This window comes from Sinocyclocheilus grahami, unplaced genomic scaffold, assembly GCF_001515645.1.
Source record: "Sinocyclocheilus grahami isolate Dianchi unplaced genomic scaffold, SAMN03320097.WGS_v1.1 scaffold72.1, whole genome shotgun sequence".
NCBI classification, from domain to species: Eukaryota; Metazoa; Chordata; class Actinopteri; order Cypriniformes; family Cyprinidae; genus Sinocyclocheilus; species Sinocyclocheilus grahami.
In genome coordinates, this window is record NW_015505251.1 from 90,807 (window position 1) to 116,151 (window position 25,345).

The window sequence follows — 25,345 nt, forward strand, 5'->3', positions numbered from 1 at the left end:
CCAATAGCGATCGTACACCCCATCAGCGGACATCCTACCAGAAGGCAGACAGAATGAAAGAGGGAGGAGAAAAAAAAACACGTACACACACACAACATGGCAAATACAAGAAACGCAGGTCGTAACACCCCCGGACACAAAGAATCTACATATAGATTTACTCAGAATTAAACGACCGTGATAGGGCATCAGCAAGTACATTATCTTTGCCTTTCTTGTAACGAATTTCCAGGTAAAAATCCTGGACAAAAAGTGCCCAGCGCATGATCCGTTGATTCGAGTTCTTCATACGAGACAAGAAGACTAATGGGTTATGATCAGTGAATACAATCACCGGAAAGGAACTAGAACTGATATACACCTCAAAGTGTTGTATCGCCATTAATAAGGCCAATGCCTCCTTTTCAATAGTGCTATAATTTAGTTGGTGTTTTAGGAATTTTCTTGAAAAGTACCCAACAGGATGTTCTACCCCATTCTCATCATCCTGCAACAGGACAGCGCCAGCGCCAGTAGCACTCGCATCGACATCCATTTTGAAAGAACAATCATATCTTGGAGCAACCAAGACTGGAGCGCTACACAGAATTGTTTTAACAGACTCAAATGCAGTTTGACACTCAACAGTCCATTCAAAATCTTGTGAAGCACGGAGCATATTGGTCAAAGGCAACACAACATCTGAGAAGTTTTTGCAAAATCCCCGGTAATAACCAGTCATTCCTAAGAATCTTCTAAGATCACGTTTCGTGCGGGGCACTGCAAACTCTACAATAGCTTGCACTTTTAAGGCAACAGGTCGAACTTGACCCTGTCCCACCTGTTTCCCCAGGTAGGTAATAGTTGCCTTGCCAAACTCACATTTAAGTAAATTAAGTGTGAGAGATGCCTTAAGCAAACGATCAAACACAGTACTCAACAGCTACTCAACGGACATCCTACCAGAAGGCAGACAGAATGAAAGAGGGAGAAGAAAAAAAAACACGTACACACACACAACATGGCAAATACAAGAAACGCAGGTCGTAACACACATATAAAACAGGGTCAGGTGAACCTGAAATCAGCCTAATTATACCAATTTTTGCAACATTTTGCAAAGTTGTCATGTAAAAGTTGCATGTCACAGCTCAGGATAGTCACTAGTGAAGGTTTTGAGAATGTGTTTATGGTTCTAGTGGTACCATAAGCCAACTTTCAGTTGTCACATGGTCATTTAGGTATTGCTTAGGTGATTGGCTCAAAAACAAATGTCAGTAATTGCCCTTCCAAAAATTAACCATGGTTTCACTACAAATAAAAACAAAACAAAAAAAACATGGTTATTGCAGTTAAACCATGTTAACAACAAATTGGTTCTGCTACACTAACCATGGTACTTTTGTAGTAAAACTGTGGTTATACAATTGGTAATCAATCTGCCAAAAAATGATGGTTACTACACTTTTGCTATAATAAAACCATGGTTAATTTTTGTAAGGGTGCTAACTAATAGCTTTTGCTATTGAGATGAAGGAAAAATATGAATTATTGCAGTTAAACCATGTTAACAACAAATTGGTTCTGCTACACTAACCATGGTACTTTTGTAGTAAAACTGTGGTTATACAATTGGTAATCAATCTGCCAAAAAACGATGGTTACTACACTTTTGCTATAATAAAACCATGGTTAATTTTTGTAAGGGTGCTAACTAATAGCTTTTGCTATTGAGATGAAGGAAAAATATGAACTGATAACCTGATAACCTTTTCCGCTGAGATGACTAGAAATGCAAACCAATAGCTTTTAGCACTAAAATTAATAGAAATGCTAACCGATAACTTTTGTTGCTGAAATGAATAGAAATGCTAACCAATAGCTTTTAGCACAAAAATTTATAGAAATGCTAACCGATAAGCGATAACCTTATCCATTGAGATGAATGGAAATGTTAACCAGTAGCTTTTACCACTGAAATTAATAGAAACGCTTATCAGTGACTTTTAATATGGATATAAATGTTAACTGATAGATTTTGTCACTGAGATGAATGGAAATGATAAACAATGGCTTTTACCACTGAAATCGATGGAAATGCTAACCAATAACTTTTGCTGAGAGCCATTAAGATGAATAGAAATACTGATAGATTTTACTACAGAAAAAAAATGTAAGTTAAATAGATTTAGCCATTGAGATGAATGAAAAACGCTAAAGGATAACGTTTGCCATTGAGATGAATAGTGATAACTTTTGAAAATATGTATTTTTTTCTCATTCCTATTACTGTATAAACCTCCTTTGGATGAGTGCTAGGCTTCATCTGGCTCCAAAGGTCCGTACCGTGTAGTGAGGCGAGTAAGGTCTCATTATTGAACAAAATTTCCTGACCTGTACTATCCAGTCAGGAGACCCAGAAGATCACCAAGACCCTGTGTTACCTAAGGTATTACCCAAATTATTATGAACGGGGTCAGACAGGTGAGCGCTACAATCTCTTTCAAGTTTGTCCTCTTGAACTAAAGGAGCTCACGGATTTAATTGAAAGGAACTGAGCTTTGGTGCCCAGATTGAAGACAGTGAATCAAATACACACACTTCAAAGAGGTTTCCCACCTGTCAGGTTTGCTGTGCCTCTCCGCTGAACAGAAATATTGTATTACTTGTTTGCCCAACATTTTTCTCAGTGCTTTGAAGTGATCTGTAATTAAAGATGATTAATTGAAGAATTCAGCCCGTGTCCCACAGAGAGAGACGAGAACCCAAACGTGGGTGAATTGGGATGATCTAATTCTCCTGCCTCTTCAAGAAGAATACGTTAAATGTGTAGATGAAATAAGGATAGTACTGTAAAATCAAGCAAAAAGCCCCTGTAATGAAAAGTCAGAGTCACAGAAGTCGTAGAGAAAGGATCGCCTTTCTAGAAAAGGCCACTTGATATGAAGCAGGACATTGGAAACTCTCTTTTGTCTGGCTGTGTTTATTTCTGAAGTTCTCTCCTTTGTGCTGGAAGACATTAATTTAATGTGATAAGGAGCGTAATGGGATTCTGACATGCGTTGTTAAAGGAGGAAGACAAAAGCTTTTTTTTCAGTGGCTCACACCCCTTCAGCTTTCCCTTTTTTCTGTCTAATGAGAAGAAAAGAGTGCAAGAATGGTTGTCTGGCCCCGAGCAGGATGAGATCTGACTCTTTTATTTATTTTTTTAGCAAGAACTGATATAAAAGGTTTACCGAACTCTTCAACTTGCTTATCTTGAGAAAACAACAAGATGACCAGACAGCAACATAATTAATCAAAAACTCTTCAAACTGTTAACTATTGTAATGAAAGTGTGTATTGACACCCCATATCAAAGAAAGGATAAAAGGGTGCTGGCATGAATTAAAAATTCACCTTTATTTTCAAAATGCACATTATTGATCTTTTTCTGATTAATCACCCTTATACTGTATGTCCCCATAATTTTTAATCAAAATGTCATAATCTTCCAGTGAACTGACAGACTTCTCTCTGTTGATCTATGCCAGCATTCTCCAATCATTTAATCTGCTTAAACCCCGACACTCCACAATAAACTGCATTTATTTTTGAGTGCAACACCCACATATCAAACTTCAATTAATGGCTACTGTATAGAACCAAGTCCACATCTTGCATTTATTTTCTTTTTCGCTAGTCCATACACTCAGATGATGTACCGTATGTCACAGAAGAAAATATCTGTTGCTGCTGCTGATTTGTCGCAACTGTTATACCAACATTAAATATACAGTACCTACTAGAAAGCAGATGTTTAGTTGAAGAACACCAATTGAGAAGACCAAATATCCAAAACCATCTAAAACTGGTTTGCTGGTCTAGCCTAGACTGGCTAACCCAGCTAATAAAAATATGTTCAAAGAACATTTTGCTAAAGTTTCCATAAAATTTTAAAAACATTATTTCTGAATGTTCTCTGAACGTTCAAAATGTCCAAAAGGTTATGTGAACATTAAGGGTACATTACATTTTCAAACATTATGGTGGTTACTTTTGAATGTTTTCTTCTGAATTCATTTAAAAATGTTAGATTGGTGTCCATCTAAAATGTTTCAAGAAAAATTTTTCTATGAATAAAGTTTTTGTGCTGATGTTTTGAGAACGTTATTAAAGACCAAATAATGAATGAACGAACATTCTATTAGCGTTACTGGAAGAAAGTTTGTTCATAACTTGAAAGAACCTTTTCAGAACTTGCTGAAGTTCTGAGAATGTTCCCTGTTAGCTAGGAAGCAGGAGCTCTGCTTGTTTATCTTTGTTGATGTGTGCCCAAATCCCCTTTAAAAACAGCCTAGCCTAGCCCAGAGACTACATTAGACCAGCAACCTGCAGGGTTTTTTTTATGTTTTTTTTCTTCAGCAAGGTTGGTGGCAGTTAAGCACAAGTCTAGTGGAAGTTAGCAAAACAGCTGACTTTACCTCAGATTTGAGGAATTGTTTACACATTGTAGCGTAGTCAAATCCAGTCCGCCGAGTACATGTGTACATACTTCAGTTATTTACCTGTGCGAATAGTCTTCTGCTGTTTGCACTGTGCTCCACTGAGCTTTTAAGCATGTGTGTATTTTCAGCTGTAGCATATGTCCATGTTGTGTGTGAGCTTTAATGATAAATGAAGTTGGTGCTTTGTAAAAGCCCAGTGGAAAGTGATAGCTAAGGAAATGACTGGCTGCTCATATTGAATGGAGGCTAAGTCATTATCACAGTCTCTGTGTGGGAAGAGGCTTTGTGCTTTTCTCTTGCCAATGCTGGAACCTTCTCTTTACCACCTTACCCACTGTGCTAACTTAACCCTACATTCTTTCATCATCTCATTTACCTTCCATGTATCCTCACATTTTGCCCTCTTAGCCAATCCTCCCTAATTCAAAGTTCATTAAGCCAAGCAAAGTTAGAGGAGTTGTTTTGCAGTTCTCACAAGTTCCTGTCCAACTTGATCGGCGCAGTCAGCGCATGTGTCAGCTAGCAGTGCTATAGCACTGTGTTTAATGTAGTGCACTAAATATGAAATTGCATGTGATGTGCAATGAGCAAAAGACAGAATCCGAATGCTTATGGTTAATCAAATATACGCTGAGTAACTCGGCAGGAAATTGAGATGACAGCTGTGAGCAATGGCATCGGCCGCTTTATGTGTGAAGTCAGCAGCTAAAGCCTTTCAGATTGAAAGAGTCAGATCATAATAAACCGATGTCACGTTCTCTTGCGATACAGTGTTGCGCATTTCGCAAGTCATGTATTCTCCTGGGCCTCCTAATTGCCAAAGGAACCGAGATTAAACACTCGGGTGATTATGAATTCGCTAATTAAATTAGTTGCGGACATACAGTACAGCAAAAAAAGCTTTGTTATCATTGTTGAATTCAATTAAAAAATATTGGCAGATAATTTAGCTGAAATTTGTCAGACAAATGTAATAGCATTATATTTACACCCACAGAAAATCGACTGTAGTCCCTTAAAAGGGACGATCCCATGGCATCATAATTGCTGTGAAAATAGAGGGAGGATGTATTTCTTGTTGTGAGCAAAGGTGACATGATTCAGAATGCTGAAGTGTTTTGTGTGTGCCCCTTTTCAACAGGCCTATTAAACCTGGAGGTGTTACTGCGACAGTTTCTCATCTCCAAGGAAACCCTTTCCGTTCGCATGTTAGATGACAGCCAGGATCCCACCCCCCTTCTCAAGGAGATCCGCGATGACAAGACTGCCACTATCATAGTGGATGCCAACGCCACCATGTCTCACATTATTTTGGAAAGGGTACGTCTCAGCTTGACAGTCGGCCTGTTGTGCAAAACAAAAATCATTATTTTTGTCTAAATAACCATGAAACAAGATCAATTTAATTAAATCAAAAGCATTAAATTAATTAAAACCACATTTGTGCAATGTAATTAGATATTACCATTATTTATTTTTCTTTTCCAGTGAGGTAAAATTGAATGTATTTTCACTAAAAACACATTTCAATATTTTGTGAAATTCTTCTCAAGTAAACTTGTCTTGTTTAGGGTTGTTTAGTATTTTTTTAATTGAAAACAAGACAAAAAAACTGATTGGTAAAATGGTTTTAGCAGCATATCCCATGGATAAAAAAGGTAACTGCGACTTTATATCTCACAATTCAGACTTTTCTTCTCAGAAATGCAAGTTTATATCTCACAGTTGCAAGTTAACATCTTACAGTTGTGACTTTTTTCTCAGAATTATATATATAGAAAGTTTATATCCCAATTATGAAAAAGAATTAAAGAATTAGAGATAAAAAGTTCGCAATTACATTTTTTATTTTTTTACTACATGGTACATGGAAGCTTTTACAATAGGATGGAATGTGTTGAGAGAGATGTGCTGCAAAAATGACTAATCAGTTAACTAATAATTTTTGTTATTTTTTCAATTAAATAAATGTAAATGATAATAAACGAGAATATATGTGTGTGTGTGTTTGTGTGTGTGTGTGTGTGTGTGTGTGTGTGTATTAGGGCTGGATATTTAATGCGTTAATTAGATTAATTAATTACGGCGAAAAATTACGCGTTAAAATTATTATGCATTTAACACACTTGCCCCGTCCCAGACCTACGTGGGTCGTCTGAGCCTAGAGAACGTTGTTAGAATGTCCCTAAAATTCAAGACATGGGGCAAAAATGCCTGTTTGAGCTTTTATCTCATATTTACATCATATAGTTAAGCAATATCACATAAGCAATAATTGCAATATCACATGAGTGCAAATGTGATACTGATTTTATACAACAGTTCAATAAATAAGAAGTTAATACTGTGTTATTTTAGACACAATGTTGTCTGTTTTGCTCAGTTTTGCAAACGAAAATATAAAGACAAAGCAGAACTGTTCGTCTCCGAGCAACACACAGCTGCATTTCATTTCTTAATCCACATTTTGAATGAATTGGGTGAACCATTAGGCTCGTTGGATTTCAAGCGGCGCTGCACAGATCGATCGGTGTATGACATCAAATGTACTACAAGAGCGATTCAAAAGCATGCAGAGCCATCTGCTCTCAAAACTCACAATTCTGAGGAAAAAAATGTTTTTGAAACTTCCTATGAATCGTGCAAATTTGAGAAAAAAATAACTGTGAGATATAAAGTCATAATTTTCAGAAATAAGCTTCCATAGGATCTCCATACATCCAAGGTTTGCAAAAATATGAGTAAAAGGCTATGATCATGTAATTATAAGCTGAAAATAGTTTGCTATTACTATTTAAATGATAGATCTGGATGTCAATGACCTTGAGTCTCAGAATAAAATTAACAATCGCTCATGAAGATGGAAGAATATAATGATGCCATTAAGCTATATAAGTAAGTGTTCCACTAGATTCTCAGTGTAGCATTATTCTAATGACCTTTTGTTCATGTGTTTTTTAAGTGTAAGAGTTAAATATAATAGTTAATAATTCATCCATCCCTTGAACTCAGTTGGAGCCTGTTGCTCCTCATTTGTAAGACTGACACTTATGAACTGTAGTAAGTAAATCTTTCTTTCTGACACATTCAATGCAAATGAATATGAACATACATGGATGCGGCCTCATGACTGAGTAATTCAGTAATCAATTGTATTAATGATTCAGTGATAAAAATCTGTTATTTTCTGCCACCTGCTGGCGAATTTTGTTTCATTTTTAACATATAATTTCAGTTATTTAAATGATTTAATATTTCTGTATTCAAAATTTTATATTTAAAACATTAATCTCCACATGAATTTATGAATTTAATTGCACTCATGCCACCTCTGAGCCTCACTGAACGTAATGTGGAGGAGATGATCAGTTTACGTCTGTTGATCTGAGGCGCTACAGCGATCTGTCACTCCACATTAAACAGCGCCTTCTGTGCCACCTCTGTAGTACAAAATATTTTTTTATTATTACTAATTTCATATGATTGGTTACTTATTTGTCTTATTCCACTTCTTATTATATTGAAATCACTCATTATACATGACCATTCACGCCCCCTCGCATATTCCTTTTCTACACAAAAAGTGTCTTAGAAAATTTAAATCAATATATTGTTTTCTGTGAGTGAGTAAACAAGATGATTTTCACATCATTCTGATGAAAAAATTCTAGACTTCAAGATCTGTTCTCAATAGTCCTGTGAACAAATGTTCTGTATGTGTTTTATGGCCTTATTTCAGTGACTTTAAAATTTTAGTTTTTCACTAAGCACGCATAAACGTTGTTTTCTCAAAAACACAATCACATACATACATGCTGCTCACATATTATTGTAGCCCAGTTTGTGCTGATTATGGTGCTACTAAACTTAGTCATTAAAATGTTTATTAGCAACTGAAAAAAGCACAAATGTCAGGACATGTCAAAACTTCTCCAGGGCCCAAAACACCCTCAGACCCCAGAGGGTTAATGTTATTTATATGTTATTTATTATTCAGTATTAATATTTATTATTTATTTATTTTAGCTATTTGCCAAGGCAACATTTCTCAATTTAATTTAGTTTAACCCGATGTGCTAAAACTAAAACTTCAATAAAAATTTAAATATATAAATGGAAAATATAAGAAAACTATAATACTTAATGTCAATGATGCTAAAATAACACTGGCTCAGGAAAAACTGTGTTTATAAAGAGGGTTCAAACGTCATAACATCTCATAATAACCACAAGCCCATTTCTGCTCATGTTGTTCTCTTCTCTTCTCCTCTTCTCTTCTCTTCTCTTCTCTTCTCTTCTCTTCTCTTCTCTTCTCTTCTCTTCTCTTCTCTTCTCTTCTCTTCTCTTCTCTTCTCTTCTCTGTCTTGACTCAGTTTGTCTCTTCTCATGTTATCTCGACTCTTCTCTGCTCATTTCATCTAATCTTGTTCTTTTCATACATTTCAGCCAATGGTTATCCATTTTTCCTCCCTATTCACACCATTGCTCTTTAATCAAAGTGTCTGATGACTATCACAGGTCTTTCCTTGTTGCTATGGAGACAGGGACAAGAACGCCACTGTTACACCGGTGGGTTGCACGGTTCACAGTTGGGTTCCTTGTCAGTTTGTCACCCATACTATGTTTCTCATACCCCCTTGAACCCATCTCTTTCTCTCTCGCTCTCTCTCTTTCTCTCTCTCTGTATTTCTCGCTGTCTCTGTTTTATCCATTCACATCTTCCCTTCATGTTTCCCTGTTCCTCTCTCTCTCTCTCTCTGGATCTATATGGAGCGAGCATGCAGCAGAGCTGTGGAAAGTTGGCACTCATTCAGGTTGTGAGGAGCGAGTGTAGGGCAAGCATGCTAGAGCTGTTTGCCAATGTTCACAGCACGGCTCACACACCAGCTTGAGTTACAGGATTCAATTACATGGGCAATTGCAGGGAAAATCTTTCATTATAAAATATTTACGCAAGGACAAAATCATCATAACCTGGAAAAACTCTCCGCTCCTGTGGTCCATTTTCTCCCTCTCTCTCTCTTTTTAACACGACACTGGTCAAATGAAATGCAGATGGGCATTACGGGACGCTAGGCAGGGAGTCTGGGTGTGTATAAGTGCAATAATACAGATGCTGCTTTGAACTGTAGTGCAACCACTAGAGAACAGGTGTCTAGGAGTGCTGTGTTAGCATGACTTGCGCTCTAAAATGTAGGAACAAAGCCGGGAGTTTGGGAAGTTCAAATCTGGTACTTCCGCTACCGTCAGCAGATCTGAGGCATCTACAAATTATGCTTTGCCACATAAGTTGTACATGTCAAACAGGTCGGAAGGAACATAACTTTGGGGCTGTGCCATTAATAATGTTCAAACAAAAAAGTTTAGAGGGCACATTTTGAAGAAGGGATGAGCACAATTCTTAATTTCAAGTCTAGAAAAACTGTTCAGTGGGTTGCCTGAGTGACTAGTCAGTTAATCAGCCTTAAGGAAGTCATGTACACTACTGTTCAAAAGTTTTGGCAATGGTATAAGATTTTTTAAATAATGTTCTTGAAAGAAAGGTCACACTTTATTTTAAGGTCCAGTTCTCACTATTAACAAGCAATTAACTACAACTTTGCCTCAATAAACTCATAATTTGCTGCTTAGTAATAGTTAGTTAGGTAGTTGTTATGTTTAGGTATTGGGTAGGATTAGGGATGTAGAATATGGTCATGCAGAATATATGCTTTGTAAGTACTAATAAACAGCCAATATGTTAATAATACGGTATGCTAATAAGAAACTTATTAATAGTGAGAATTGGTCCCTATACTTAAGTGTTACTGAAAGCAATTTCTTATGCTCACTAAGGCTGCATTTATTTATTTATTTAAAATACAGCAAAAACAGTAATATTGTAAATTATTATAATGATAACATTTTTTCTATTTTAATATATTTTCAAATGTAATTTATTTCCATGGAGTAAGACTCCAGTCTTCAGTTTCACATGATCCTTCAGAAATCATTCTAAGGTGCTGATTTGTTGCTCAAGAAATGTGTGTGTGTGTGTGTGAATTTTTCAGGATTCTTTGATGAATAAAAAGTTCAAAAGAACAGCTTTTTATTTTAAATAGAAGTCTTTTGTAACATTATAAATATATTTACTGTCACTTTTGGTCAATTTAATTATTCCTTGTTAAATTTTTAAAAAAATATATATTGAAAAATAAATCTTACTGTTCCCAAATTTTAAAGGCTATAGTGAATAATGTTTTTTAACTGCCTTTAAATTTTAACCATCCCAAAATGGTGCAAAATGCATCTCAACAGTCAAAGATGTCTATCCAGTGTAGTTGTAGTAGTAATAGTGATGATGGAAATAAAATGTAATTATTATTTTCAAAGTAACCAGGAAAAAAAAAATGAGCCAAAATTTTAATCAACCACTGTGATTCCTACCCTATTCTGCAGTGCACAATAACTAAAAATAAATCTGTGTATGCACTGTATGGCTTGAGGTTATTGATCATGGCTGCAATGTTAATGAAAAGATCTGCAAGAGCAGTTTTGGAGAGATTATTTGTGAGACCTATAATAATTACCAAGTTACTTCATTGTTCTTTTTGTTCTAGGAAGTGTAATTATATTTCACTGCCAGTTATTCCTGATCAATATATTTTTAATTAATTATTTAACAATTTTCTCTGCTATAGAAAGAAGACCAACACGCCCAACCGCTCAGTCTATTTCCCTCTCGTGCATTTATTGTACTCTAAACTGTCCCTTTTACTCAGTTTTCTCTCCGTTTCCATAGAAATAATTGTTGAAAGTGTTTTCACCCCTGACATTTGATTGACATATTATATTTGCTGCTTGGTTTCCTTGGAGACATTGGAGAATTGATAAATAGAATGGCAATGACAGAACGGGAATGTTGTCTGTCTTTTGTTAGCTTTCATCCAACTCTGAACAGGTTTTACAAAGCAGTGAACCTTGCCTTTTGCTTCTCAATGCCGGCAATGCAGAGCGCGGATTTAGTCTTAGTAGCTGTTTAATTTAGTCTAGCACTGTCAAAAGTGTTTAATGGAGCTCTCTCTTCTCTTTTATCTTCCAGGCCTCAGAGTTGGGGATGCTGTCAGTGTACTACACCTACATCCTGACTTCCTTGGTGAGAGAATTTAAGTCTGATGCTCTCTATTCCAAGAGTTTTTTTAAGCACATGCCTGTCAAATATAAAGTAAAGAAGTCGAGTTTAATTTTTCCTCCCACATTAGAATGTAAAATTATAGTATACATTAAATATATATACATTTTATTTTACATTTTAATATGAGAGGGACAATTTAGTTAACTGCTTAAATTTGGCTTCTTGGTTGGAAGTTAACACAGTATTGTTTTATGCGTAAAATTGAAAATCTGAGAGTAAATGGCTAATGATGAGGCTAAAACCACACTGAAATCAAGCGTAAAGTGGTGCAGCACTTGCACTGATTTTTTTTCCTGAGTTGATTCAAGGATCCTATAAACAGTATCTTTGATGTTTCCTTTTCAATCTTTCTGTTTCACACTGATGTGCGCTAGAAATAACAAACCAGGATGGATTTTTCAAAACTTTTTCATCCGATACGGCTTTAAGTTCAGAGCGCTTTAAGAGCAGCCACTCAGCATGGAACAAACTGCCACACTTCAACACACTCCAACCTAATTTAAAGAAGCCACTTCATTTCCCCACACTGCTTTCCTTCGCTTATTTAGTCTCTCCTGTCGCCATCGTTCATGCGTCCAACACGCCAACGCCACACCGTCCTCCCATCCGCATGCTGGTGTTTCATTACACCATTATCACAGTGTGAAAAAGGCCTGTCAAAAACGCACTACATCCATCAGAAAGCCAGTAATCAGTAAATGACTCAGAGAGAGCTCTTCAGCCTTTGCTCTGGCCACACTCTGGGGAGTAATGAAGCACTGCGGTGCTGCAGGTACATGGAGGCAGTGGCGGAGCCAGGATGTTTTTATAGGGGTGCCCAGGGAGGGGGTGGCACAGAAATCTTAATTATTTCAATATAAAAATGTCATTGACTATAAAGTATTGGACTGTTTTAGTGCCTAAAACACAACTGAATACCATTCATTTCTACTAAATTGTAATTGAGATATTTGTGAATTAGATCAAGTAATGCTGAGTGAATATGACAATTTGTGTATTATTCCCCACCTCCAGGTATTTTGATAAAGAGGCTCATTATAGCTTTATTGCTCAGTCAGCTTGGTTCTGGTTCTCAAAACTACCAGAAGCTTGTTCTCCATCATTGTATACTCATGGATGAGACATGCAGATAGTGATAAGAATTGGTTAGTAAAAAAAAAGAAAAGAAAAAAGGCCGAAAGTCAACATCACATAAATGCCAGAATGTAAAATTAGTTATTGTATGCATTTAAATGGTTTCATTTTCGTTTATACTTTACAAAAAAAAAAAAAAAGTGCATGTTTTCTAGTCTAAGTGCACTGTGTTCATATTTACTTGTTCATTAAAATACAAAAAAAAAAACATCAGCTTGCGCCTTATATTGTGATCTCGAATTGCACAATATTTTAGTACATGCATTTTAGAGACGTTCTTTAATGTGATGCTATACATGCATGAATGCACTAATCGCCTTTTTGGTAACTTCATGGCTTAACTGATGACAGAACTACATTGTGTGTTCATAGTTTCTTGTTAGCTTTATTTATGATGATAGAGCGTGCGCCTTATATTTGCGTAAAGTTGAAGAGTGTGCACCACCCTGGCTCCGCCCCTGCATGGAGGAATTACTGAAACCCTTTGTATGGTGATATGGGCACCTTTGGTTATAGCTGACATGTTGCAAAGTCTCATGGTTAATCCAGCAAGGTGTGTGTTCAACAGGTACCAAAGATGGAGAAATATGGCGACGACAACAATGGAAGTCTCAATTTTCAGTTAAAAGCACCAATATAGATCAGAACATTAGATCAGGAAGAACATTCAGTGGACCAGTCTAAGAAAAAAAAAGTAAAATAGGGTATTGTTGTAAAATTTTACTGTTGATGGAAATGCAGGGGTTTATTTCATTATTAGCTTATCAACAAATGTAAAATTTAAATAAACAAAATGAAGGTGCACAATTAATTCAAATAAAACTGAAATTGCAATATAATAAATATTCTTTTAGATATATAGATATAATGATTATTAGCTTATCATCAAATGTCAAATTAAAATTAAGAAATGGGGCTGCACAATTCATTAAAATAAAACTGAAATTGCAATATAATTTATAAATATACTTAGATATATGCTTAAAAATACTTACATATATAGATATAGTTTTCATAATTGTCACATTGCAGTTTAAATCACAATCATATATGACAAAATAATTCCAATATAATTTTTTGGCAATGTTGTGCAGCCCTACATGTATATAAAGAATCTAAAAAAATAAAACCAATCAAAATAAAACACTTACTAAAAAAAAAATATTTTTTCTGTTTACTTGCAAGCCATGTTACCTCAGAACTGAACATTGCATTATTGCATTATAACAATATTAATTCTCAGATGGTACTTCAAGTAAATAGTTCACATAGGTTTTCAGCTGACAAAAAACTTTGGGAACCTCTGACCGAAAAAGTAGCTGGCTGAAGGCCTTGCCAAGATGGAAGCAAAACTGTCTTGCCTCCATTTTTAAACAAACTCAGAAAAGAACTAGATGGATGAATGGATGGCCTCTTTAGATGTAGAGGAGACCTTAGGCACTTTAAGAGATCGAATCGGTTTGCTGATAAGCGAGTCCAATTTATGACTGTGCTGGGGGCGGGGCATTTTTCAAAGGCAATTTTTGATCGAGCTGCGAGCCGAGGCCAAAACATCCCACCCACACATGGCTTTACATCTCTGTCATCTCACCTGAATCTATCTGTCTTGGGAATAATTCAAGTCCCCGTGGGATCTTGGCTCAGATATATTGTTTCTGTACATTACAGCAGCTACAGCGTTTCGCAGCGAATGTAAATCAGGACTTCACAGTGTCCAGACAAGCTTGTGAATCACGCTCACCTGCTGCTTGTGAATAATTTTGAGGAATCAGTCATTAGTTGTGACCGCATATATACAAACCTTTTCCAAAAGTGTACTTTTCTAGTGCAGTTATTTATCATGTGCAATGCGCTTTGCTATCTTTGCTATTCTCATGTCGTTTCAAACAATATGACTTTCTTCTGTAAAACTTGAAGATAGTTTTTGAAATTGATTCTTTTATGAAATACATACAGTATGTATATATATATATATATATATATATATATATATATCATACATATTTTTGCTTATTTTGGTACATGGATGTCATCTTGGCAACTCCAGGCATCTATTTTTTGTAGATATTAGGCATACAAGTATCGATCATGTCTGATAGGGAAAGGCCAAAATCTTTAAAACTGTTGGTTAAGTGTATATTTCTATTATATATTTCATAAATCAGCAATGAAATCTTACAAACCCAATTCCAAAAAAGTTGGGACACTGTACAAATTGTGAGTAAGGGCCTTTAAATTTTGTCTTGACGGGGCTTTGGAGTAAAAAAATTTGACGTCTACAAATCTAAAGTACACTGAGAAGATGATTAGGTCTATGTACTTGGACAGGGAATGATTAAAATCTCCAAAACTGTTTGTTTCAATATTATATTTCATAAATCAGCAATACAATCTGACAACAATGCTATTATTTTGCATCTTTAGCTAAAATTATTATTTTTTAAGTACATGTGGTAATTAAAAATAAAAACTACCACATGTTCTAGAGAGCCCCATTTTTTTGTCTTTGATCTCATCTCCATCTCTGGCTCCATCCAGTACAGTTTCCAGCTTGCTCTTTTCAGAAACTTCACTTTTCAGACCTTACATGTCAATTCCAATCTCGTCCTCATTATCACGCAGGAAGAGAAGAGCTACCGCTGCTATGAAACGTCCCTGTAATTTGATACAACATCCTTCCCCCTCTTCGTTAGAGATCGGGTTCAGTAGGTTAATTGCAATAATGAAAGGAAAGGAGCGAAGCCATTTTGCTCTAATTACTAGATGTATTCTCTCTGGTGGTGACTGCCGTACAGGTGAACAGTAAAGGGATTGTTGCTTTGTGATTTGTGCAAGCAATAACACTTTGCAGAGTGAAGAACGTTTTCATCTGTGTTTGACTGTCACCCAGGGATTCAGCTGTTGTGCTGCGTTTAAATGGAAGAGGTGTGTCAGCGAGACCAACGTGCCTGAGAGATCTGCTTTTATTAAACAATCTCTGCAGATCAGAAAGTTCACATTGACATATCTGACATTTCTGCAAAAGTTCTCAGATAACATTGTTTTTCACAAATGCATCGACGCGTTCTTGACACATCTGTTGAAACACATGCAACAGATTGCGTTCCCTCATCACATGTGTTGCCGATCCAGAGTAGAGCATGTGATGAGAAAAATTGATGAAGGTCCCTCATACTCGGTTCATGGGTGTAATTATAGACTTCCTTTTGAAGAAGACATTATAAACCCCAGGTTTAGATTAATTGCATAATAACCACAAGCATTACAAAGAAAGACATTTTGTTTGTGGGGGTTTTTCTACCTTAACAAGAATTATGAAAGAGACAATCATATAGGCAAATTTTGTCATTTTTATGCTCTGGACTTACAATCCTGTACTTCAAGTATAGCCTGTTTTTGACAGAGTGTAATAACATGAGAAGTCGGGTCATTAGCACTGGCTACATTCTTGTCTTTTTAAGGTAGACATACTCTAAACAGATGTTTTTTGACAGCTGCGATGCATCTCGCTATTAGCACTTTGTACCATGAGTTTCTGAATCCAAAAATGACCATTCTGTCATCATTTACTCACCCTCATGTCATTCCAAATCTGTATGACTGGCTTTCACAACCCAAAAGAAGAAAAATATATATTTTCTGTCTGTACAATTAAAGTCAGCGGGGAACAGTGTTGTTTTGGACCCCAGTGGCTTTAACTGTACGGACAAAAATGATTGAAACAATCTCCAAAATATCTTTTTGTTTGTGTTCTGCAGGAGAAAGAAGTTCTAAAGATTTAGATTGACATGAAGGTGAATAAATGATGACAGAAAGGGAGAACTATTCCTTTAAAAATTCCTTTACGTCTGGTGACTGCTTATGTTTCGCTCCACCTAGCTTTTATTAAAAACAAGAGTGTGTCATGTATCCTACACACAAAGTATTCTTCTACCTGTCATGTTAAAGCTGTTGTAAGTGTCCTCTTTCTTTCATTATTCAACAAATAACCCCAAACATATAACTGCCTACAAATATACACCATTGGCCGTCAAGTTTTCTGATTGGCTGATGTTTGCAAGCCTCAGTTATTTTTCCCCTTTTACAGAGCCGTTTATAAAGTCTAATGCTGTCACAGAAACGAGTGATATTTCTCAGGACACCAATTTCAGTGCTACCTGACAGGTAGTAGGGATATTTTTGCATGTCATTCAAAAATAGAAGTTGCTTACTGCAGCTTTAACTTTGAGTTACGGACAAAAATATGTAGTATTGTGAGTGGCATAAATACATACAGCAAAACAACAAAAGAGATGTGGCTTGTTTAAGCGTATAAAACACAAACACACTATCTTTTTGGGCCAGGTTTTTTGAGAACGGGCCAGACTGTTAAATCACACGATTCTGTTTATAGCTCTTTCAAACACTGAAGTCTTTGCCGGTAATTAACAAGACCAGTTTCTCTTTCTATTATTTGTTCCACCGTTTAAATGTTGGAGCATTAACCAGCAGGAAGAAATTACAGAGGTTACTTTTTTTCTCAAAGATAAGTGCAGAAAGGGAAGGTTTCTTCACGGTTTGTAAACAGCAGGAGCCATTGTTAAAAAGTCTATTGAAGTCATACTCACGGAGAGCAAACATTGGCGGGTGTACAGAGGTAAAGCAGAGGACACAAGGTAAAAGGCTGTGAGCCAGGCTCAGGAGGGACCCAAGACCAGACAGTAGAGAGAGACAGGAAGGAAATGAACAAGACCATCTTTGGGTGCCTTTGCATAAGTAGACTGAATAAAAAGCTGGTCAGCATCACCTAGCAGCTGTATTTCTATGGAGCATGGAGGGGTTTTGTCATTACTGGCCACTCTCAAAGTCTCCTCAGCAGCCCCACGAGGCCCAGCCTCACATGACACTGATGAATGGGCTGCCATGCCACTCGCAGTGTAATTTGTTTTTTAATCATTTCAAGTTGCTGGTAGGGGACAGAAAGAAAAGTCGCATACATCTTGTCACCAAACTGATGGGTTGGTTACTACTGACATTAAACCTTGTTTTGTGGTGTTTACCAAGGTGTTTGTTATCTTACACTCTCAGAAAAAAAGGTACAAAAGTTGTCACTGGGGCAGTACCTTTTCAAAAAGCACACCTTTGTACCTAAAGAGCCCTTATTGGTACCTAAAAGGTACATATTAGTGCCTAAAGTGTACATATTAGTACCTAAAAGGTACAAAAGTGCACCTTTTGAAAAGGTACCGCCCCAGTGACAGCTGTTGTACCATTTTTCTGAGTGTAGAGTGAGCTAATACAGGGATATCTAATAAAAATCGTATGCATAATATATTATGTGTACATGTATTGCATGTGGGTAAGGTTGATACAGAATTCCCTGTTCAGTTTGATTATAATTCACAAGCTCTTGATTCTAATGCATTTGGGTGTGTTTTAGATCAAATATTCATTTTGCAGATATATGAAAGAAACTCTCTCTTTCTGCTAAAGCTGTAAATTAAACAGGGGTAGTGTTTTAGACTGATTAAAACCAGTAACTCATCTTTTTGAACTATTCAATATAGTTATTTGTTTTGTGATTTGAGCTACATGTAGTTTTATGTTTTGGATTCATGCAAGGAACTGGTTTATAAGAATTATTCGTATATGAATTTGCTGTATTTGCTAAAAAAGTTTCATTTTATAAGAGTTATTCATTTCGGGAATCAGGCTACACATAATGATTTTTGATATACAAAAATTAACAAATATGTCTTTTTTTTTAATTAAGCAGATTTTTATGGGCAAAAAAAGGTCCATTGCCTGTTGTCAGTAGTGTAGTTTAAACCAATAATTTTTCTGTCGGTCAGTGTGGTATCACGTGATCAACTTCCAAACCCTTACAAAATCTGCATAAGGTAATATTTTGCCCTTATGCAAAATTCCCAATGGACCTTTTTCACATTTCTGGGTTTCTCAGTAGCATAATAAGTAGTAGGGTAAACTTCTATAGCAGTAAATGTGAAACTACCACAAATATGTTTTTTGCATTCCCATTTGCTCAAATATCAAAAGAGAAACACCATGATAGTGTATTCAAAACTTTCAAAAGAGCCTAATAACAGCAGTCAGAAGAGAGAGCGATGTAAAATTTACAGCCACTCCCATAGACGCTGTATTAGAAATACCATCAAATTAGCGTTAACTAGTTTTTTGTGATTTGATGCAAAGGTAATATAATACAAAGTGTAATGTTTTAAATGTACATGCATTTAAAAAAAAATGAAAATGTAAAAAATGCGTAATTATAGTCTTGTGTAAAGGGCCCATTGATTGGATTCCTATTGAAATGACTGGATTTTCATCACAAATGTGACTGCACCTTCGGGTCTTGCTTTATTCGCAGGGACCAAATACCCCTACAAGAATAGTACAACTTTTCATTACCTCCCAACAGCCTGTAATGAAATCGACTTAATAAAAGAACGAAATAATATCTTCATTAGAATCTAATATGAAAAATGGTTTATGTAAAGGTTAAGTTTAAAGTTAGATGATAAAATACAATTAGCTCAATTTAAAAATAATAAAAGTCCATGCAAAATACCGAGCATAATATAAAACAAACATTTGGTGGTGTATGGATGTGTATGTGTGTGTGTGACCATCTGCCATTCTTCATTTATTCATGCGCTGTGATCTCCCACTGCATAAAACAGCCTCATTTTGGAGTGTCCTTTCCACTGAGAGTGCTGACTGGCCTTTTATGTGCTGTGTGTATATATTTTGTATGTGTGTATGTGTGTGTGTGTGTTTGTGTGTGTGTGTGTGAGAGAGAGAGAGAGAGAGAGAGAGAGAGAGAGAGAGAGAATTATGCAGGGTCAGTGATAAGCCTGCCGGGGTCTCCTCATAGTCAGATCTCCTCACAGGAGCTGATAGAGAGGAAATGAAGAAAGACAGACCGGGCCAGGGCAGCTCACCAAGGCCATCTACTCCCATCAGCCCAAGCCGTCTACACTGTTTACCCCCTATAATTCAGCTCTGCGTCCAGCCCTGGGCCGAGCGGGGAGATGTACAGCTGACCTGGTAAAGAGGCCTAATCAGCTGTTCTGCAGCATTAGCTTCCTCCACTCTTTCCATCAGGAAACAGCCTCTTTCTCTCACAGCTCGCTCGCTGGTTTTTTTGTGTATGTGTCCTACTCACTTTTGATGCACATGTAAGGTGGCCCGCATGAGGGCCCGTAGAGACGAATGAGCAATTATGCTTGTCATTTGGCCATCATTAAATGGATTGCAAGAAGATGCGCACGGGCCTCAAGGGACAAATGAATTCCTTCCTTACAAATCTATCTTTACCATTTTTAGCTGATAAGGGCTTATGAGATAGACCATGTGCTCCTCGAAACATTAATTCAGCAAACCAGCTGCAGGGAAGGGCCTCATAAAGGAGAAGGTCATGAATAATCAAGAAACAATCGCTCAATTCGGATAATGGCCCCGTCTGAATTAGCCGTGATCGCGCAATCACCAAAAAGACTTTCCATTTATCGTGGAGCACCGCGAGCAGCGCCTCTGTGTTGTTTTGATACACCGTGTCGAGAACCCTTCCCATCTGTCCTATTAGTGAGAGTGGACGTAAATATAGCTCTATCAGTTTATATTTATGGAGAAAGAGATGCCATAGGGCAGAATAGATTTCCTAAAGCATCTGTAATTTCATAGTTGGAGAGAACTGTTCTTTAAAGGGACAGTTCACCCAAATTTTACTCAAGACCTGAGTGACTTTCTTCTACAGAATACAAAAGAAGATATTTTGGAGAAAGTTTCAACTGTTTTTGTCCATATTATAAAAGCCAATGGGATCCAAAACATTGACATGAACTTAAAACATCAACTTAATCTTATTGGTTCTTGCACATCATGTGACCATGCATTACCTTAAATGTTCCTATATGTTTTTGACTTTCATTGAATGGAGCTGTAACATATTCAATATATCATCTTTTGAATGTGCAGAAGAAAGTCATTTAAGTTTGTGACAACAAGCAAATTATAATTTGTAATTTAAAGATCGAGCTGTTCCTTTAAGAAGATTTATGTTTGTGGTGGTCATTTTGCTTTGATACATACCAGGCCTGTTTCACATCGTACAGTAAGTTTGCACATATTTATTTTGACAGCCATGTTAGCAGGTCTCAACATTAAGCATAAGCACTGGCTATTTTTGCCATGTGTAGGAGTGTACGGGACTCTGGAAAATACACTGAAAATGCTCTGTAAACTAATTTATCAACACAATATTTTACAATTTAGGCATTTGTAACATTTACATTTATGTGGTTTGGCAGATGGTTTTAATCCAGAGCAATTTATTTCATTTTTGACATTGTGTCCAAGGTATACATTTAATCAGTTTCTGTTTTTAGGAAGCAGTATAATAAATGGGCTAAACTACTTACCCATTCTTTGAGAAAAAGACTTCTTTTGCGCTTACACATGCTGTGACAGGCACACAGAAAGCTCTTTCTATTCAGTAAATCTGACTGAATCCAGACCATTTAAGAAGCTTATAGTTGCACTTTGGGATTTGGCTTCTATTCTACGTAGATTAATTACCATTTGAATGTAAATATGACCCCCTTCCTCATGTATTATTAGATTTCATTATGATGTAGTTTGTAATAGTTCTCAATAGCCAACTCCTGATAACACTTTGTATAATTTATGGCCGTTATCAAAGGAAATCCATAATATAGTAACTCAGAAATCGTTCTTTTTTTTAGAGCCACAGTTATGCAGCAGAAATGCTGAGAGCTTCAGCAGCTGTGTGAAATAGGCCTAGGCCTGGTCTGTCTCTCTCTCTCTCTACTCCTACGTCTCCGTCATAAATTCCATCAAAGTGATTTGTTCTCCTTAGTTCCAAACTACTCGGCTGGATTAAATAAATCACATCAGCTCAGCTGCATCAGCTGCTGGGGGGCTCTGATGTCATTTGAAGGTTGTGTGAATGGGAGATCAACGCTGATGCTCATCAGGCCTCCGCATGGGCCACCTCTCCACATATTATGGCTGTCGTCAGCTGCCACTCTCTTGCTCTGTCTCTGTTTCTCTCTCTCTCTCTCTCTCTCTCTCTCTCTCTGTCTCCGTCTTGCTGTCTTCTGTTTGTTTTGTTCTTCGTGTTTAATTTCCCTGCCACACGGTCCTGATGCGCCCTGTCAGACATGTCATCACCACAGCGCTTCAAGCAGGGATCAGAGCAGTCTCTGTCTCTCTCTCTCTCTCTCTCTCTCTCTCTCTCTCTCTCTCTCTCTCTCTCTCTCTGTCTCCGTCTTGCTGTCTTCTGTTTGTTTTGTTCTTCGTGTTTAATTTCCCTGCCACACGGTCCTGATGCGCCCTGTCAGACATGTCATCACCACAGCGCTTCAAGCAGGGATCAGAGCAGAGTCATACATACAGGCACACACTTTACAAGCAGGGTGGTCCAGCTGCTGACTGCTGAGGATATCGGGCTGATCGTTCATGTGTTCATTCATGTATTATTACTATATTATCTGTGTTTGCTGTGAATACATTGCTGCACATCATCTGGCCCATAAGCATGTGTTGCATTGCTGTCCTACACAGACAGCTATTTTTAAGTGCAGAATCAAATGGGATTGATTTGAAGTCTCTACATTAGTAAATCGCTGGAATATGATTGTGACGAGAGGGGTGGGGCCAGGAGCCGTGGGAACTGAGCGAGGCCGGTGGAGTAATTGATAATGAGCGACACCTGCACCACTCACCGGTCTCGAGTCTCACAGAGGAGCTCCGGAAGGATACAAAGGAGGAGTGACGACAGGGAAAGATGAGAGAGGACCAGGCCTGGACTTTAATTAGGGTTCGTTTGTGCGCGGCACTCGTCCGCGAGGGCTATTTTGTGTTTATTTTATTATTAAAGTTTTCTTTTGAGTGTTCGCCGGTTCCCGCCTCCTTCTTCCCGATCTTCAAACTACGTTACAATGATGTATAAAATTCTACATTTAAAGGGGTCATATGATGCTATTTTAAAGATCATTATTTTGTGTATTTGGTGTAACAGAATATGTTGACATGCTTTAATGTTCAAAAAACACATTATTTTTCAAATACTGTACATTATTGTAGGTCCTCTATGCCCCGCCTCTCTCAAATGCTTCGTTTTCTACAAAGTCCCTCCTTCCAACAAGCGCAGTCTGCTCTGATTGGCCAGCTGACCCAGTGCATTGTGATTGGCCGAACACCGCAAGCCCTCGTCGGAAATGTAACGCCCCTTACCATAATCGCGAGCTTCAGCTTTCAAAATAAATGTAAAGACAGAGCCCGAAAGGGGAACAGAGTCGCGTGACAGACACAGTGATGAAGCTGGTATGTGTTTGCAGTACACAAGCCACGGTTAAGACAGCTGACTCCACTGTGGTGATGTGCCCCCCCCCCCCTCTCTCTCTCGCTAAAACGTGATGCAGTACACAAGTCACAAACATTAAAGCATGTCAACATATTCTGTTACACCAAATCTCTCTCTCTTTTGGCTTCAACACTAACTGCGGTTACTGAAACCACGCCTTCTTTCTTTGCGTGCACATTTGGGCGGCATTATGCTAATATTTCCACATAGTGAGGTAGATATGTGGGGGCGTGTTAGAACGAGCCGTTTTAGGGGGGCGTGGCAGAGTCTTAACTTTGATAAAGAATATCTCTTTGGTTTTGAGACTTTAGTCTTTGCAACTTCAGGGATCTTATCTATGCACAATCAGCTTGTAACACTCCAAAGAGAAAGGAAAACTTGAAATCGCATCATATGACCCCTTTAACAGTTGGCTCTCTTTCCTGTCTATCCTTCATTATATCCTTCTATCTGTCTGTCTATCTGGCTGTCTGTCTATCTATCTATCTATCTATTGTTCTATCTGTTCTTCTATCTGTCATATCTGTTTGTCGGTATGTTCAAACAAGTTATTTTCAAATCAACATTCAATTTTATTGACAATATATATTTTTTAAAGTACATGAATTTCTTTACATTTAAATTCATTTATTGAATTATATTTCCTTATATTCAAATTTGGTTGGAAAAGGTGCGTTTTAAAATTAGTTAATTAACCATTAACCATTCGTAACCATTCATCCTATTTGCTGACCTCATTTACCAGCAGCTTAGCTCATGAATATCCAGATCAACTCATCTGCATCCATTTTCCACCCTCTTGTGCTCCTCCAATGCAGTGACATGGTGGAACGACCCTCGAACACATTAAGAGTGATCAGGTTTACAACACATGGATCCGTGAGGTCTGAGCAAAGTCGTTTGCACTGACTTATGGAAGCCAACATCCGTATCATGCTTGTCAATACACACAAATCATTATTCAGGCATTGAGAACTTCTCATGGTTTCTGCTTCTCTGTTTGGATGGATGTAAAGCTCAGCCGTCAACAGAGTGTGAAATGAAAAAAGCACTATAATACGTGATCAGAAAGACTGTAAATTGTCCTTATATTTGCAGCTTGTACATTTAATGCCATGCTATTTAAGAGGCAATGATAGCTTGTAAGCAATACTATACTATTTGGCAGCCATTATGCATTTGCTTCCAGCATGTGCAGCACAGATCCAATGGCCATATTGAGATATTTGCTAAAAATAATCATTCAGTTTGGTGGCAAACTCTCCCTAACTTTACGACACTTGTCTTAAGCCTTGATGCATATTGATTAGTTTCTGTCGGCTTGATTGCAGTCTTACTTCCTCTGCGGCCTTGATTACTCCCTGTTGACAAATGTATTGAGCTGATAGCACTCGCTGAAAGTTCCTGCCGTTACCCCGATGTGCAGATAAGCATAGACTATATTAGTTTTTTCCCAGAAAAAAAATGTTTGTAAGTGTCCCTCAGGCAATAAGCAGATGATTTACAACTCCCCTGTTTTATAATTATGTAAAGTGTTTGAGACCTCCTTATCCACGCCTGTGCTAATTACACAATTGGGGAATTCATTTCAGTGAAAGTGCTAAAAGATCAATCTTTTATTTTTCAGCTGTGAAAAACATGAAGCAGTGGCTGATCTCTGGCACCTGCTATATTGAGTTCATTAGATGCAAGAGATGCCAGTGGCCGCTCCCTACCTTGAATGATTGAGGGTTTGCTTGATTCACTCTGCATGTCCGGTCTTGCCTCGGACGATCTGTAATAAGGATAAATGGGTCTGAAATTATATTCTATTACTCTGAAATTATCAATTAGCTGTTCTCAGGCTGCAATCTTAGCCAGGTTTCTTTGATTATTACACAGCTCTCTGAAATACTTGCTTCTGATCGATCAAGCGTTATGTTATGCAGGCATACAGTATTTGTTTGTGCCATGACTGCTTTATATGGTGAGACTAAAATAGAAATTTTAATAAACTTTTTGATAGATGCTAGCAGCTCAGGTGTCCTCAAGTTAAAGGAAGATATAGAGCTATGAGAGAGAACTGAAAATAGAGGTAGACATGTTACATTATAGCTGAATATGTTAGATTGCAAATAATACTTTTATATTAATTATTTTAGTTCCAGTTTTCGTGTTGTTGCTAGGCTGGTTGTTATGGACAGT

At 37.2% G+C, this 25,345-nt stretch overlaps 1 protein-coding gene across 1 annotated transcript in view; it reads left to right on the forward strand.

The window, feature by feature from the left end:
• LOC107585599 (glutamate receptor ionotropic, kainate 4-like) overlaps positions 1-25,345 on the forward strand; it is a gene marked incomplete at its 5' end in the record, with an annotated part of 199,736 nt that overhangs the window by 87,026 nt on the left and 87,365 nt on the right. The window contains 2 exons of the mRNA XM_016272688.1: positions 5,608-5,786; positions 11,548-11,601. Of these exons, the coding sequence (XP_016128174.1) occupies positions 5,608-5,786; positions 11,548-11,601 (233 nt within the window). The remainder of the gene's footprint in view (positions 1-5,607; positions 5,787-11,547; positions 11,602-25,345) is intronic.